The following is a 17,624-nucleotide window of genomic DNA, read 5'->3' on the forward strand; positions in this document are numbered from 1 at the left end:
GCCACCATGGATGGCTAATTTTTGTATTTTTAGTAGAGACGGGGTTTCACCATGTTGGCCAGGCTGAACTCAAACTGCTGTCTTCAAGTGATCCACCCACCTCAGCCTCCCAAAGTGCTGGGATTACAGGCGTGAGCCACCGCACTTGGCCCCACTAATTTTAATTTTGTTTCCCTCACCACTTTGTGGTTGCTTATTCCTTTATCACCCATTTTATGAATTAGCTCATAGAAACAGATTGGTAACATTATTAGGGGTTATAGGTGGCAGGATCCTTGAAGATTATTTTGTCCCTCCCCCATCTTGTCCCTTCCCCATCTTGTTTTGAGGATGAGAAAATTGAAAAGAGAATTGAAAAGGATGAGAAAATTGAAAAGAGAAAATTGAAAGCAGAATATATATATGTGACCTTTCTGAAGACTCACAGACAATTAGTGGTAGAGGAGGGCAGGTCTCAGGGCTCCTGTTCTCCCAGTTGGTGGGGGTGGTGTGGGAAGAGATTTCTTGCCCTGTGAGACAAGTTCATTGTCCTTTCTTTCTGTCCCCACCTCCTAAGGAGGCTCCGCTGAGATGACAGCACTGCCTTGGCAGATGACTTGTAATGAGTGCCTGGGCAGGTTCACTGATGGCTTGAGGCATTCCATAAGGACTAATTGAGACAAACAAGATTGCAGGCTGCACTTCTCCCGTTATTCAAAACGGTAACCAATTTATTGCATTGAATGGGAAAAATGTATATTCTTACAGCGTTGACTACCTACTTTATTGAATAGAAGAATGTCAGTGAGAAAATGTCAGTGCTTTTTATTCACTAAAATGTTACTATCCTGGAATTTGGACAACCACAAAGCAGAGACAGCATTCTCATCTTCCTTCTAAATTGAGATCATGGGCCTGACTGAAGTGAGGCTGGCCAAGTTCCTGATTGTGTTGAAAGATGGACAAGCAGAATTACAGTTTCTCAGAGCTGGAAAAAAGCAACAAGGCCATGTGGTCCAGTCCCCCCAAGTCCCTCAACATGGGGTGGGGGTGTAGGGGAGAGCGACAGCTTTGGAATTAGAATAAAATGCCCTCTTCTCGTGCATTCTTCTCATGCTTGCATCCGGTCAAACATAAAGTCTGTAGATATGCCTTTCTAAATAGTTTTTCCTCCCTTCCCTCTTCTTCGTCCCATAGCTCTGCACTGAACCCTTAACCCATTTAGTACCTTTCCAAAGCTCTCAGGCTACAGTTCATGCTCCTTAGTTTAACTTAGAGCTTAAACTTAGTTAAGCTTAGAGCTCCTTAGTTTAACTTAGACCTTAAACTTAGCTAAGCTTAGAGCTCCTTAGTTGTTAAGCTTAGAGCTCCTTAGTTAAGCTTAGAGCTCCTTAGTTAAGCTTAGAGCTTGGTTCACAATGCTCTGCCTGCTGCAGTGCCTGCTGCTCTTCTTACAAGTTTGCTTTGGTCTCACCAAACCACTGACTATCCTTGGATAAGCCACATTCTTTCAGGCCTCTGAGGTTCCAATCACCTGTCATATGCTGACACCTTTGTCTGAGACAGTTTCTTCCTCTTTCTTGTCTGGAAAATCCCAATGTAGCCCTTTAAAATCCAGATGAATATCACCTCTTTGGAACTCACTGCCTCATCCCCCAGTTGGGACCTTCCCACACACTCCCATGATACCCTGTGTAAGACATTTAAAAATATTTCCTATACTCTGTTTTAACCACTGATTTACTTCTTTGTCTTCCTAATAGAAAGCAAACTCCTTCAGAGCAAAGATTTGACCTCTTTTAACTTTGTAACTCAGTGTTCAGCAGAGTACCAAGTTAGTGCTCGATACTTTACAGGTGGATGGATGGATGGGTATTTAGATGTATAGATAGTTAAGTGAGTAGAGAGATGCATGGAGGGCCGGATGGTGGGATGCACAGTGTGATGGTTGGGTGGAAGAATGCATGGAGGGCCACCTGGATGAATGGGTGGATGGATGGTGGATGGATGGGTGCATGGATTCACATAAGGCTGACTGAACGTGTAGATGGATGCTTTTGCCATAAGCTCTTGAGCCCTGTATTTCCCAAGGCCCCTGAGCTGATGTGAAGAAGTGAGTTAAGACAGTAATTATTGTCAACTTCTGAGGGCAAGGAGACGGACAAGAGACAAGGGAGAAGGGAAGGCAAAATCAGGCCTGACAATTTAGTTATTCTATTGAGAGCCCTCCACTGCTCAGTTGGAAGTGTTTAAACATTTTTTTTTAGACTTTGATAGTGGAGGTGGTACATAAGACCAAGTGTGTATAGTAAGGAAGGTGAGATTAAAGCATTAGCCCTGGTAAGAGCCTAGGAACTCCTAGGAATTATTGTGATTAGAGGTATTGCCACTATTTACTCCCCACCCCCACACCCTGCACGCACAATACTGACCAATCAGATCATGGGAGAATCTTACCAATTGATGTGACTTCTCAGGGTTTCGTATATATGTATATTGTCAGTAGGAAGAGTATGGCAATCAGACTTACTCATTTTCTTAGCTTCCCTTAACTTTTTCATTCAGGATTTAAAAGTCAACATGGAATACATGGGAAAATTAGTACTGAAAACATTCATAATTTTAAAGGTCAGTGGTTGAGTATGGGAAGTATGTGATTCATCCTTAGCATTCTTGCCAAAGGAAAGATAAAGGAAAAGAGGACAGGTGATGTCCATCTGCTAATCATGTGTGTTCAGCATATCCAGCCAGCCTGGGAAACCCATCTACGATTTGTTGCTGAACAGATGCAAGCATTGTCCAATCCTTAGTGAGGACTAGGACCTAGCTGTAGCATTTCAACCAAACAGCTGAGAGTTTTGGATGGGCTTTCCCCTAAGATGTCATGGTAATCACTTTTTTTTTTTTTTTGAGACAGAATCTTGCTCTTTCACCCAGGCTGGAGTACAGTGGCGTGATCTCGACTCACTGCAGCCTCTGCCTCCCGGGTTCAAGCAATTCTCCTGCCTCAGCTTCCCGAGTAGCTGGGACTATAGGCGTGTGCTGCCATGCCCGGCTAATTTTTGTATTTTTAGTAGAGACGGGGTTTCACATTGTTGGCCAGGATGGTCTTAATCTCCCGACCTCGTGATTTGCCCGCCTCGGCCTCCCAAAGTGCTGAGATTACAGGTGTGAGCTACCTTGCCCGGCCGGTAATCACTTTTTTAAAGTGGGAAAATGTTTGGAGATCAAAAAGAAGACAATGAACAAATACACCATTAGAAAGAGAGGCAAAGGATGTGAACCTGTAGACAATTTAGCAAAGAAGAAATACAAATGGTCAATAAATGTGAAAAAGGGTTCAACTCAGAAGAAATTCAAACTAAAAAAAAGTATTAAATATTTGTAAGTGTGCAAGAAGTGAGCTTTATAAGTAGAAGCCTCCATTTAGATATATATATATATATCTCCTTCCATTTTGTCTTTTTGACCCAGAAATTTCACTTTTAGGAGTTTGTCATAAGGAATTCATCACTCATGTGCACAAAATATAGCTACAGGGATGTTTGACATAGAACTGTTTATAATACCAAAAAATGAAATAATAAACTCTAGTTTCACAATGGTAGTTTTAATAAATTATAGTTAAATAATTAAATAAGTTATGCTTAAATAGTTAAATAAATTATGGTTGATTGATGCAATTGAATACCATGAAGCTGTTAAAAATCAAAGTGTGTGGAAGATCATTTAATAATGTGGAAAGATGTTCCTGATATATTGTTAAATAGTAGTTTCCAAAAAGTATACATAGCATGTTCACATTTTTGTCAAAAAAATTCTTAATTCACACTTAGAAAAAGGGTGGCAAGGAAATGCAACAAAATGTTGACTAAGGGGTGATCTCTTGGTGGAAGAATTAGATGTGATTTTATTTTGTGCTTTCTTTAATCAACCTTTCCTGAAAATACTAAAATAAACAGGCACAACTTTGATAATAAGAAAAAAGGTATTTATATTGTAGAGAAAAGGACTCTAAACAGGACCACCTCCCCAGACCCACTGACTGCCTCTCTCTGCCTCTTTGTGCTGAGGATGACCATTCTCAACGTGCAGAGCTATAAACCCCAATCTGCCCTGCCTGGTGTTTTCCTGCTTGTATCTGCACACTTCCCTTTCACGGGCACATGGAAAATGAATTCTAAGGGAGATGAAGTAATATCCTGGACTCTAACGGAATGCAAATCTATTTAGGGAAATGCTTTCTGATTTTGGCCAGCATCTGCCAAATGCTAGTAAGAAAAACTTCATTTATTGCCCTTTGGTGAATATGCAGTCATCCTAGAGCTCTTCCTCAGTTGAATCCTTAAATTTCTCTCCCTCCTTTTAAAAAATATGTCTGTCTTCTTATTGCCTGTCTCCAAGGAATCAGCACCGCTTCACCTGTGTTCTTGGTCCTCTTTATCTCATTTCCTAGGCGGAAAACCTTGAGTTCACATCCAACATCTGCATATTTATTTCCTCTCGCATGGTGTTGGTCAACAGAATGACTCTATAGCTGAACTGACCTGTATCCTTCCTGTTCTACTTTGTTCCCAGTGACTTGTGTCCTGGACTATGGCAACTGGTCTCACAGCCCCTGCCAACACCACTAGTCTGTCCTGTCCACTTTGCATGAGCTCTTCCCAAATCACAGGTCTCACGTTGCCCCTCCCCAGCCTAACACTCTCACCATGGCCTGCAATAGAGATTCCTCAATCAGTGGTCTTTCAAAAATGCCTTTAAAAACGCTTAATATGCCTTTAAAAAGGCTTAATAGGAAAAGTCCACACCAACTCCATAAAATACCTCACAAAAGAAGTTTAACATTTTTGATTGGTATTTTCTGTCTATTATTTCTATTTAGTAATTTGGTTGAGTAAGCAAAGATGTCTTTGATTAATACAGATTGCAAATAAAATCATTGTTAATTAATGCCTTTTGTTTGGTCACCAAATCTTAAAAGCATAAGTTAGGTCCTTTGAGGAAGATGGAGGAGAAAGGGCATATATATGACAAAGGGTCTTTGGTACTAAAAAGACTGGAAACCACTGGTCCACAGGATTAAGGCCCCAATTCCTTGGCATGGCAATTAAAGACCCCCTGCTCCATATATCCCTTCAATCTCCTCCTCTGTCATGCCTCCACATACACCCCATGCTCTAGCTAAGCACCTCTCACTTCTTCCCGCACCTTTGCATAAGATGTTACTTCCACCTTAAGCCCTTCACTTCCCATTACTTTTCAGCTCATCCTTTAAAAGGCTTTGCTCAGAATACCTTCTCCTGGGGAAGCCCTTCTCCAGTTCCCACTTGGAATTAATGGAGCTCCTGGAGGTCCTTTACACTGCCCTGCATCAGACCAAGCCTTATTATTATTATTTATAACATGACTCCCTTGTCCTGACCCCCAGGAAGGCAATGACCAGAGTTATAGTTGCTGTCACCCCAGTACCTGCTAGAGTTTGGCTGTGGTAAAGGCTCATGGACTGTGTGTTGATAGGCTTAAATTCCAAGTGTGATGCCATTCTTTGCTGAGAGCCATGTGCATTGCAATTTACTAAACTCCAGTTTTCCTCTGATCAAGGCAATCTCTCACAACAGAAAGCTGGCTCAGAAACTTTGGAGCAAACTGTCCTGGTTTGAATTCCATATCTGCCACTTACTAGGTGGTGACCTTGTGCAAGTTACTTAATCTTTTTTAAAAAATAAATTTTATTGTGTATATTTAAAGCATACAACACGATGTTGTAAGATGCATATATATAGTGAAATGGGTCCCATCATCTCACAGAGTTACCCATTTCCCCCCACTGAAGTCACTTTATCTGGCTATATCTCAGCTTACCACCTCAATAATGGGGGAACACCATTAACTCTCACAATGGTTTAAAATAGGTGTCACATTGTAGGCTTTCTATAAATTTTATTTCCCGCCCACTGTGAGAAATGAACTTGATAAACTCAACAGTCCCAGGCTACTCCATTCGTAGGAAAGAAAACTTCAAGCTTTCACTTCAAAAGGAAATGTTGGATTTAGCATTTAGGGCTGGAATTTGGCTTCACATCTTGCCCTCCTACCCACCCCAACTTCAGACCATTACCACTCTGATTAAATGGATTTGTTTCAGCTCCCACCCATATTACATCCTGATTCCTTTTCAACAAATTCCTGGACATCTTCACAAGAAGGGAACAGAATTCTGTGATTCAGAGTTATCTGATTGGTATTCTGACCTTATTTCTTCTTTAAAGAACTTCTTGCAAATAGATGTCCCGATGCAGGCATTGCATTTATCAAGACCGAGGAAAGTCCTTCCAAAATTGTAGCTGGTTCTGACTTGGGGCACCAGAGAAGAAAGGGAAGAAGCTGGCAAGGAGAAAGAACAGCTCAGGGCTGAGACCCACAGCAGCAGGGCCAGCCAGCCAGGGCGGAGGGCGGCAGCCTCAGGCCCCAGCTGGGGCTCCATCTTGGGCTCTGGGCTCCAGCTGCAGCCTCTGGCTGCCCACTCGAGGCTGTACAGAGGCAGGGCTTGGCCGAAGAGGAAGCTGTCAGAGGGGGCTGGCTTCTGGGTGCTGACCCCATCCCAGCCTCCCAGGTTTCTCTTTGAGGATGCTGAGGAGCTTGGGGCTAATGAGGCTGGGGAGGAGGTGAGGAAGTCAGTGGAGGATGCTGATAACGCTGTTTCCAGAGTTACTCTTCCTTTGCCGGGGGCGGCTGCTTCAGGCTGGGGAGGGGCTCACTGGCAGATTTCGGGAAGGACAATTGTCAGGGCTTCCCTGTGTGGTCCTTTTGACAAACACAGGATATCCCGGCAGGGCAGGAAAGGTCCATGCAGGATGTGTGTCCAACCTGCGTTCCACCTGGGAGTTTCAAAGGATCCTGAAAGCCTCCACCCTCCACTGTTTTAATTCCAGGTTTATCTGTCCCTATGGATTACACGTGCACCCCAATTTTTGACCCCTCTGTGCTAGGTCATTTGTCCTGCCCCTTAATCAGCCCTCCTTCCCCCACTTTTACCATATTTGCCTGTGAAATAACTAGAGGTTAGCTTGCTTGCCGTTAACTGGCACATTTAGCACTGATTCGAAAGCTTTTTGCTGCTTAGGGAAGAGAAAACCTCAGGTTAGTCCATCTTCTCTTGCTGGTCTGAGAGCAAGAGACGGGAAAGAACCCGGTGGCCTTTGTGGCATGATGAGGGGAGCACCAGAAAGAGCCCTCTGACTGCACACAGCTGTGTCTATCCCTCTCCCACAGACCTGAAAGCTTCTCTTCCTTTACCAACTTGCTTCACTTTTCGGTGGCTTGGCCGGATTTGGTAGGATTTCACGGCCCCAGGGTACCTTATCTTGGTATCCACAGCATGGAGTAGATGGGAGTGCTTATTTGGGAATACAGAAAACCTCTGAGAACCAAATCAGGGAAGTCAGGTTGCCTCACATTCTGTGAGAGGGTGGAGGTGGGGAGCGGGGCGCAGTTTGAAAATATGAGAAAGTGCATAGGAAGATGGGGCTGGGGGTGAGAAAAAGGGAGGTAAGAGGGAGTGGGGATTGCCTCTGGACAATTGACAAGTTTTGCTAAAGATTGGTGGGAAGAGCAGGTAAAGGCAATTTTCTGATGATGAAGCACGTGCTTATTAGCAGTTGTATAGCCTCAGTAAAATGTCTGGTCATGTTTGCTTTTTATTGGTGAGTTTTGACACTTGTTTATATATTCTAGATCCGAGTCCTCTGTTGGATATGTGGCTTGCAAATATTTTCTCCCCGGGGCTAACTTGTCTTTTATTCTTTTAACAGAGTCTTTTGCAGAGTGAAAGTTTTGATTTTGAAGTCCAATTTGTTAATTTTTTCTTTTTGAATCATGCTTTCGGCGTCAGGTGTGATAAAAGAAAAACTTAAGCACATTTAAATTTTAAAGAGTTTATTTGAATATTCAGTGATTCATGAATCAGGGCAGTATCAGACTGCAAACATTCTGCTGGGAGGGGCAAGAAAGGAAACTTTTATAGTGTTTGCAGAAGCAGGACAAGGAAAACAATTTTTATTGGTTAGAGTGGAAAGTCCCTAGTTAGAGACTAATTGGTGATTTTTTTGATTGGTACATTTTCTAGTTTAAATTTACTATTTACATTGGGCTTTGGTTTGTTCACACAGGAATTTAAAGTGCCAGAGCCACCTCAGTCTAATGGCCTTCCAATTAGAGTTTTAAAACATAATTCATCCTTTTTGATCAGCCTCTCATTTAAGAGATAGTGACTAAAACTTGGGCATAAGCTCCACTCGCTGTGACCATCATGGCTAAGTTGTCCTTGTCTCAGTGTGAAACTCATAAGTCACAACATCAAGCTCATTGAGGAAAGATTCCTTTTGTTGTTCATCTCATTTTTGCTGCTCTAATTACAGTGAGACCATCTGGCATACCGTTGATGACTGTGAACACACATTTAAGACCCTCAAGTGAATATAGTTCACCGGGAGACTATGATGACTACCAGGAGGATAATACTGAAAGACTGCAGTATGTTCCTTAGCCAAGGTCCTCACAAACCAACCCAACTAACATTTCTAGAGAAACAAAAGAAAACCAAAGGTCAATGACTAGAGCAAACTATAAATTCAGTCTGAGTCCAGAGGAAATTTAGTTAACAAGATTGCTAGATTTGAGCTTGAAACATATTTTTCTGGTTTGCAGTTTGAATGTCTCTGGTTATGGTACTGAGGGTTTCAATGATCTCCCTGAGTGGTCCACATATCAGGCATAAGGGTTGTCCTCAGAAGTCACATCAAGTTGTCTATAACTGCCTGGGAGGGTTTCGGGAACAGAGCATGTCTTGTTCTGAGTGATTTCAAGTCTGAAAAATGGGAAAAAATTGGATTGGAGGAATAAAGATGAATTCAGAATTCAGTCCAGTCTACAAATAGACAATAAAACTCAAAAACAACAAATATGGCTACAATCTACTATCAAAAATTATGCACAGATCTTTTCAGACATTACAGGGGTCCTCTGGGATGTCCCAAAGTTAGTTCTAGGTCAAAAAGACTTAATTTAGAAGCTTATTTTGGGAAGTTTGTAAAAAATATCAAAAGTTCTAAAACACTTGATTAAATAGGATCATTGGTCATTATGAAACAATGAGAGGCAAATACAGAAAGGTTATATAGCTGTAAAAAAAACTTAGCTCTTTTAATATTGAAAAGAATCATTTTATATATATATATATTATATAAACAAAGACCTAGTAAAAGACAACACGAAGCACAAGAAATTATCCTGATAAAACACAAATCTTTGTAAGGTAGATCATTTAACAGATAAGAAAAACCTTTCACCAAGAAAACTTTGTTCTTTCAACAGAAAACAAGCCAGTGTCTAGCTTTGTATCAATGTACTTTTGATATTAAAGCTAATTTTTAAAAACCCTTCTAATAAATTCATTCAATTTTAGCGAGCTTGACAACACATGAAATTCCTTTTTCAAATTTTAAACTGTCTATACCTTTCTTATATCAATTTAGTTTGTCCTATACTCTTCCTGTCTCCCACTGTGGAACAATTAATCACTCTAATTTAGGACAAAAATTATTCTTTTTTTTTCTCTTAACAAAAATACACACTTATACTTAAACTTCCATGATAAAACATGCCTTACTTCCTTCACATGTAAGTTGTTGCCCTTATTATTTCTAGAAGTTTTAATTACATATATTAATTAGAATTTTAAATTCTTAGTAACCTTAATTTCTAGTGAAAACTAGTAAGCGTTATAAACAGTTTCATATCAGCATTTTGTAAATAAACATCATGTCATATATAATATTTCATGTTTATTAGCATACCCAAATATATTTAGCTTCTCTATACTGTATACTATATACTCTATATAAAAACAAGACATGAAAGTATATATACTTTAATCTTATGTTCAGCAATTAATGTTTTAACTTACTCAGAAATGGCTTCAATATTTATTGAATATTTATTACTTAATTGAACATAACATAACTTTAAGATTTCAAGTTACCGGCTGGGTGTGGTGGCTCATGCCTGTAATCTCAGCACTTTGGGAAGCTGAGGCAGGTGGCTCACCTGAGGTCAGGAGTTTGAGACCAGCCCATTACGGTGAAACCCTGTCTCTACTAAAAATGCAAAAATTAGCCAGGCATGGTGGCATGCGCCTGTAGTCTCATCTACTTAGGAGGCTGAGACGGGAGAATTGCTTGAACCCCAGAGGCGGTGGAGGTTGCAGTGAGCTGAGGTCACGCCACTGCACTCCAGCCTGGGAGACAGAGCAAGACTCCATCTCAAAATAAAAAAATAAAATAAAATAAAAAGATTTCAAGTTACAAAAAAAGATTTTTGAAACAATTTTTAGTAGACATATTTCACAAAACATAATTATTTTTGAAGTTTATAGACTTTTATTTCATTTACATTTACCCAATTCATTGTTCTTTTTTTAATTTTTAATTTTTGTGGGCACATAGTAGGTATATATATTTATGGGGTATATGGGATATTTTGATATAGGCATATAATGTGTAATAATCATATAAGGGTAAATGGGGTATCCATCCCTTCAAGCATGTATTCTTTGTGTTACAATCTAATTATACTTTTTCAATTATTTAAAAATGTACAATTACATTATTATTGACTGTAGTCACCCTGTTGTGCTACCAAATACTAGATCTTATTCATTCTTTGTAACTATTTTTTGTACCCATTAACCATCCCCACTTCCCCTCCCCCGACACCCTCACTACCCTTTCCATCCTCTGATAACCATCCTTCTACTCTCTATCTCCATGAATTCAACTGATTTTATTTTTAGATTCCCACAAATAAGTGAGAACAAATGAATTTTGTCTTTCTATGCCTGGCTTATTTCACTTAACATAATGATCTCCAGTTCCATCTGTGTTGATGCAAATGACAGGATCTCATTATTTTTAATGGCTAAATAGTACTCCACTGTGTGCATGTACCACATTTTCTTTATCCATTTGTCTGTTGATGGACACTTAGATTGCTTCCAAATCTTGGCTATTGTGAATAGTGCTACAGTAGACCTGAGAGTACAGATACCTCTCTGATATACTGATTTCCTTTCTTTTGAGTATATACCCTGTTAGGGTATATAGTGCAATTGCTGAACCACATGGTAACTCAATTTTTAGTTTTTTGAGGAACCTCCAAACTGTTCTCCATAGTGGTTGTACTAATTTACCTTCACACCAACGGTGTATGTGGGTTGCCTTTTCTCCACATTTTCTCTAGCATTTGTTATTGCCTGACTTTTGGATAAAAGCCATTTTACTGGGGTGAGATAATATCTCACTGTAGTTGAGCACCTTTTCAAAAACCTGTTTTCCATCTCTACATTTTTTTTTGAGAAATGTCTGCTCAAATCTTTTGCCCGTTTAAGCAATCAGATTATTAGAATTTTTTCCTATAGAGTTGTTTGAACTCCTTATATATTCTGATTATTAATTCTTTGTCAGATAGATAGTTTGCAAATATTTTCTCCCATTCTGTGGGTTGTCTCTTCACTTTGTTAATAGTTTCCTTTGCTGTGCAAAAGCTTTTTAACTTGATGTGATCCCATTTGCCCATTTTTTGCTTTGGTTGCCTGTGCTTGTATTATACAAGAAATCTTTGCCCAGTCCAGTGTCCTGGAGATTTTCCCCAATGTTTTCTTGTAGTAGCTTCATGGTTTGAGGTCTTAGATTTAAGTCTTTAATCCATTTTGATTTGATTTTGACATACAGTGAGAGATAGGGGTCTAGTTTCATTCTTCTGCATATGGATATCCAATTTTCACAGCACCATTTATTGAAGAGACTGTCCTTTCTCCAATGTATGTTTTTGGCACCTTTGTCTAAAGTGAGCTTACTGTAGATGTAGGATTTGTTTCTGCATTGTCTATTGTGTTCCATTGTTCTATGTGTCTGTTTTTATGCCGGTACCATTCTGTTCTGGTTACCATAGCTCTGTAGTATAATTTGAAGTCAGGTAATATGATTCCTCCGGTTTTATTCTTTTTGCCTAGGATAGCTCTGGCTATTATTTGCTTTCTATATCTAGGTGCTCTAGTGTTGGGTGCACATATATTTAAAATTGCTAAATTGACCCCTTTATCATTATATAATGACCTTCTTTGTCTTTTCTCATTGTGTTTGTCCTGAAATCTACTTTGTCTGATATAAGTATAGGTACTCTTGCTCTTGTTTGTTTTCCATTTGAATGGAATATCGTTTCCATCCCTTTATTTTCAGTCTATGTGTGTCTTTATAGGTGAAGTGTGTTTCTTGTGGGCAATAGATCATTGGGCCTTGTTTTTCTATTCATTCACCTGCTCTATAACTTTTGATTGGAGAGTTTACACTATTTACATTCAGTGTTATTATTGATAAGTAAGGACTTACTCCTGTCATTTTATTAATTTTTTTCTGATTGTTTTGTGGTCTTCTCTTCCTTCTTTCTTTCCTCCCTGTCTTCCTTTTAGTGAAGGTGATTTTCTCTGGTGGTATGTTTTAATTTCTTGCTTTTTATTTTTTGTGTATTTGTTGTATGTTTTTTGGTTTGGGGTTACCATGAGGGTTGCAAAGAGTATCTTATAACCCATTATTTTAAACCAATGACAACTTAACACTGATAGCATAAACAAACAAAAACAAAACTAATAAACTCTATATAACTCTGTCTCCCTGTTTAACTTTTTGTTGTTTCAATTTATATCTTATTGTACTACAACTTGAAAAATTGTTGTAGTTATTATTTTTGATCAGTTTATGTTTTTGCCTTTCTACTTAAAATATGAGTAGTTTACACACCACAATTACAGTGTTATAATATTCTGTGTTTTTCTATGTACTTATTATTACCAGTGAGTTTCATACCTTCAGATGATTTCTTATTGCTCATTAATGTTCTTTTCTTTTGCTTGAAGAACTCCCTTTAGCATTTCTTGTAGGACAGGCTTGGTGTTGATGAAATCTTTTAGCTTTTGTTTGTCTGGGAAAATCTTTATTTCTCCTTTATGTTTGAAGGACGTTTTCACCGGATGTTACTATTCTAGGATAAAAGTTTTTTCCTTCAGCACTTTAAATATGTCATGCCACTCCCTTCTGGCCTGCAAGGTTTCCACTGAAAAGTCTGCTTCCAGATGTATTAGAGTTCCATTGTATGTCATTTGTTGCTTTTCCTTTGCTGCTTTTAGGATCCTTTCTTTATCCTTGACCTTTGAGAGTTTAATTATTGAATGCCTTGAGGTAGTCTTCTTTGTATTAAAATTTCTTGGTGTTCTATAAGCTTCTTGTATTTGAATATTGATGTATTTCTCTAGGTTTGGGAAGTTCTCTGTTATTATCTGTTTGAATAAACTTTCTATTTCCATCTTTCTTTCTACTTCCCCTTTAAGGGCAATATCTCTTAGATGTGCTCTTTTGAGGCTAATTTCTATATCTGTAGTCATGCTTTTTTTAAATTCTTTTTTTCTGTTGTCTCCTCTGACTGTGTATCTTCAAATAGCCTGACTTCAGGCTCACTAATTCTTTGTTCTGCTTGATCAAGTCTGCTGTTGAGAGACTCTGATGCATTCTTCAGCATGTCAATTTCACTTTTCAACTCTAGAATACCTGCGTGATTCTTTTTTAATTATTTCAGTTTGTTTGTTGAGTTTATCTGATAGGATTCTGATTTCCTTCCCTAAAAAGAAATGTTCCCTCCCCCAAGGACACAGATTCTCTCTCCACACGATGTGGCTGCTGCCATGGGGATAGGGGTGGTGGTGTAAGCGATTCAAGGCTGGTTTTCCTACCCCCTTCAGTGCCTCTTTCAGCAAATGAAGTTAAAACCAGGTACTTTGAAAAGAAATGTTCAAGAATGTTATCTTGAATTTCTTTGAGTTTCCTCAACACAGCTATTTTGAATTCTTTGTCTAAAAGGTCACATATCTCTGTCTCTCCCAAATTGGCCCCTGGCGCCTAATTTAGTTCACTTGATGAGGTAATGTTTTCCTGAATGGTACTGGTGCTTATAGATGTTCTTTGGTATCTGGAAATTGAAGAGTTAGGTATTTATTGTAGTCTTCACAGTCTGGGCTTATTTTTACCTGAAGTTCTTGGGAAGGTTTTCCAGGTTTTTGAAGGGACTTGGGTGTTGTGATCTAAGTTTTTGGTCACTGCAGCCATATCTGCATTAGGGGGCACCCCAAGCCCAGTAATGCTGTAGTTCTTGTGGACTCATAGAGTTACTGCCTTGGTGGTCTTGGATAAGATCTGGATGAATTCTCTAGATTACCAGAGACTCTTGTCCTTTTTCCTTACTTTCTCCCAAACAGAGTTTCTCTCTCCGTGCTGAGCTGCCTGGAGCTGAGGGATGTGTAACAAAAGCACTCTTGTGACTATACAACTGGGACTGTGCTGGGTCAGACCTGAAGCCAGCTCAGCACTGGGTCTTGCCCAAGGCCTGCTATAACCACTACCTGGTTACCATCTATATTTGCTCAAGGTCCTAGGCCTCTACAATGAGCAGTTCATGAAGCCATTCAGTCTTGTGTCCTTTCCTTCACGGTGGCAAGTTTCCCAGGGCCCTAGGAAGATCCAGAGATGCTGGAGTCAGAGTCAGAAACCTTAAAAATCTACCTGGTGCTCTACTATACTGCAGCTAAACTGGCACCAAAAACCACAAGATGAAGTCCTTCCCACTCTTTCTTCCCCTTTCCTAAGGCAGATGAGTCTATCCCTATGTCCACCGCTATCACAGGCCCACAGAAAGTACTGCCAGGGTACCACTGATGTTCAGTTAAGGCCAAGGGCTCTTCAGTCAGCTTGTGCTGAATGCTGCCTGGCCTGGGACTCACCCTTCATGGCAGTGGGCTTCTCTCTTGTCCAGGGTCAGTCCAGACGTACCATCTAAGAGCCAAGACCTGGATTAGGGACCCTAAGAAGCCTGCTTGGTGCTCTACTTCTCTGTGGCTGAGCTGGTTCCTAAGATGCAAGACAAAGTCTCCTTACTTTTCTCTCCACTTTTCTCAAACAGAAGGAGTTTTGCCCCTTAACCAACTCAGCTGAGAATGTGCTAAGTCTCACCTGAAGCCAGCACGTCTGAGAGTCTCACCCAAGGGCCACGGCATATACTACCTGGTTACCACTACTGATTATTCCGAGACCAAGGGCTCTCTAGTCATATGGTGATGAATCTTGCCTGGACTGGGTTCTTCCTTTCAAGGCAGTGGGTTCCTTTCTGGCCCGGGGTGTGTACAGAAATATCTGGGAGCTAGGGTCTGGAATGAGTCTCACAACTCTGCTTGGTGCTCTATTCTACTGTGGCTGAGGTGGTATCCAAGTTGCAAAGCAAAGTCTCATTTACTTTTCCCTATCCTCTCCTCAAGTGGAAGGAAGAGGTCTCTTTTGGAACTACAAGCTGCACTGCCTTGAGGTGGAGGAGGGGTGATGAAAGCACTCCCTTAGCCACCTCAACCTGTGTCTCATCAGGTTGCATGCCCCCCACATTCACTGGCTTCGAGCCCAGCACAGCACTAGGATTTGCCTAAGAGTTACAGTTCTTGTGGCCTGGATAGCATTTCAAGTTTATTTAGGATCCCGTAGCACTTTAGCCCACGGTGGTGAGGCTTGCCAAAATTCGTATTTTGAACATTAGGATGGGTGGTTCCCCTCTGCATGCAGCTGATCTAAATGTTTCCTCTGTGGGCATTGGCTGAGTTCTGCCTGATGTTGGCAGGACTGAGTTCCAATGCAAAGTCCCACAGTCACTGATTTTCCCTCCCCTAAGCACACAGATTCTCTCTCCACACCATGTGGCTGCTGCCACGGGGATAGGGGTGGTGGTGTCAGCAATTCAAGACAGGTTTTCCTACCCCCTTCAGTGCCTCTTTCAGCAATATGAAGTTAAAACCAGGTACTTTGATCATACACCTGATTTTTTGCTCTTATGAAGGTACTTTTTTGTGTACATAGTTGTCAGATTTGGTGTTACTGTGGGGAGGATGATTGATGGAGGCTTCCATTTGGCCACCTTGCTCCACCTCCTCCTTATCAATTGTTCTTAACAATTATGCTTGAATTGCTCATGAAAGATTTCATGAGACATTAAACAAAGCTAGCCACTGAAGGACTTCAACGAAGGCCACCGCGAAATATGCCACTTTGGTATATAATCACTTCAGGCTGAAGGTACTTAAAAAATAGCAAATGCAGGGAGAGCCTTTCTCTGGATTCCCCTTATCTGCCTAAATAGAGATCCACCAACCAGAGAAGACCAACTCCTATCAAAGGAGAGAAAACTAGAAGTTGACACTACTATATCCAGACAAACTATCGCAAACCATCATCTATTCCTCTTTGGGCCTATTTATCTTTCCCTCAAATCATTTAATCTCCCCTAAATTGTCTATATTCTCCCTCGTCTCCTCCCTATGAAGAGGACATACAAGCTCCTAAATCTCACTGCTTTTTGGTGCGGGGTGGGTGGATTTGTTTTCTTTCCTGTGATAACTGCCACCCCCATCCCAATAAATCTGTATACCTTTTCTTCTGTTAATTTGCCTGCTGTCAGTTATCAAAGCCTCAGAGGAAAAAGTCTTCTCTCCTCTACACTATCATCTTATTTATTATATTTTTTGTTGACAAATCAGGCAAGTATGAAAAATATCACAGAAGCGAAGAAACTTAAAAAGTTAAACATCACTGTTCCCTCTTTTTAAAATTTTTTATGTTTGTGATTGATGTGCATTCATTTTTACTGCATGTTTTGCTCTTAGTGTGGATTTATGGTTTTGTGGCCTTAAACATCTAGCAGACACAAACCTGTCTGACCAGCAACCCAGGAAAAACAAACAATTTTGAAAACCTTCCTATTTTTACTTTATCAACAATTTTAAAACAAGCTTTATTTACCATTGATCTACCTAAATCATGTGAACTTAGAAAAAAATACATTTGGGTTAGTTTTATATTTCTGAGATTTTTGAAACAGTTAACTTACATGAGCCCTCATTTATGCCCCAGCCAATTTGAATGGAACTCCCTTAAAAGATTTTACAAAATAGTTTAGTAATAACATAAAATAGCACATATATGTAGTGTTCAGACATACATACATTCATACAAAGACATATATAAACATATGAACAGAAGCAGATAAGCAGCCAATTTAAAAGTCGCTTATTAGGAGAAGTCCAAAGCTCATTCTAGGCTGCTGGTTGACCTGGAGTTGTTATTGTTATTGCAAGGCAATTAATTTGAAAGCCTTTTGTTTCATATCTTTTCCTTTGAAATGTTCAGCTAATTTAGCTAAACCTGTAGCTTCCTTCTCTATTATTTGTCGTTGTTGTTTTTCTAGGCAAAGCATTTTCTATGTTGAACAGGGATACATTTCATTATTGTTCTGAGCTTAAGATTCTGTCCAAGGAATAAGAGTGGTTAAAAAGCGTATCTGGTTGTTCTAACTTTTGTAAGTGCTTACCTAGGTTTTTTTTTTTTTTTTTTTTATGAAGGGTGTGTAGGTAACCAAGTAAAAAAGTCGGGGGATTCAGAGTACACAGAGGAGAACAGAGAGAAAGACACCTTAGAAGCCTCTATGTGCCAATTCAAAATACATTC

The 17,624-nt window shown here is 39.9% G+C and overlaps 1 protein-coding gene across 5 annotated transcripts in view; it reads right to left on the reverse strand.

The window, feature by feature from the left end:
• The window catches only part of DIPK2B (divergent protein kinase domain 2B), a 52,929-nt gene extending 46,358 nt beyond the window's left edge, over positions 1-6,571 (reverse strand). For all 5 annotated transcript variants that reach the window (XR_008497194.1, XM_054472974.1, XM_054472972.1 and 2 more), the window contains exon 1: positions 6,234-6,571. Coding sequence is in view for 4 of the 5 variants with exons in the window: in XM_054472974.1 (XP_054328949.1) it covers positions 6,234-6,466 (233 nt within the window). In the remaining variant the exon portion in view is untranslated. The remainder of the gene's footprint in view (positions 1-6,233) is intronic.
• Between the last annotated feature and the right edge of the window lie 11,053 nt (positions 6,572-17,624).

The sequence above is a fragment of the Pongo pygmaeus genome, chromosome X (genome assembly GCF_028885625.2).
Source record: "Pongo pygmaeus isolate AG05252 chromosome X, NHGRI_mPonPyg2-v2.0_pri, whole genome shotgun sequence".
Taxonomy (NCBI): Eukaryota; Metazoa; Chordata; class Mammalia; order Primates; family Hominidae; genus Pongo; species Pongo pygmaeus.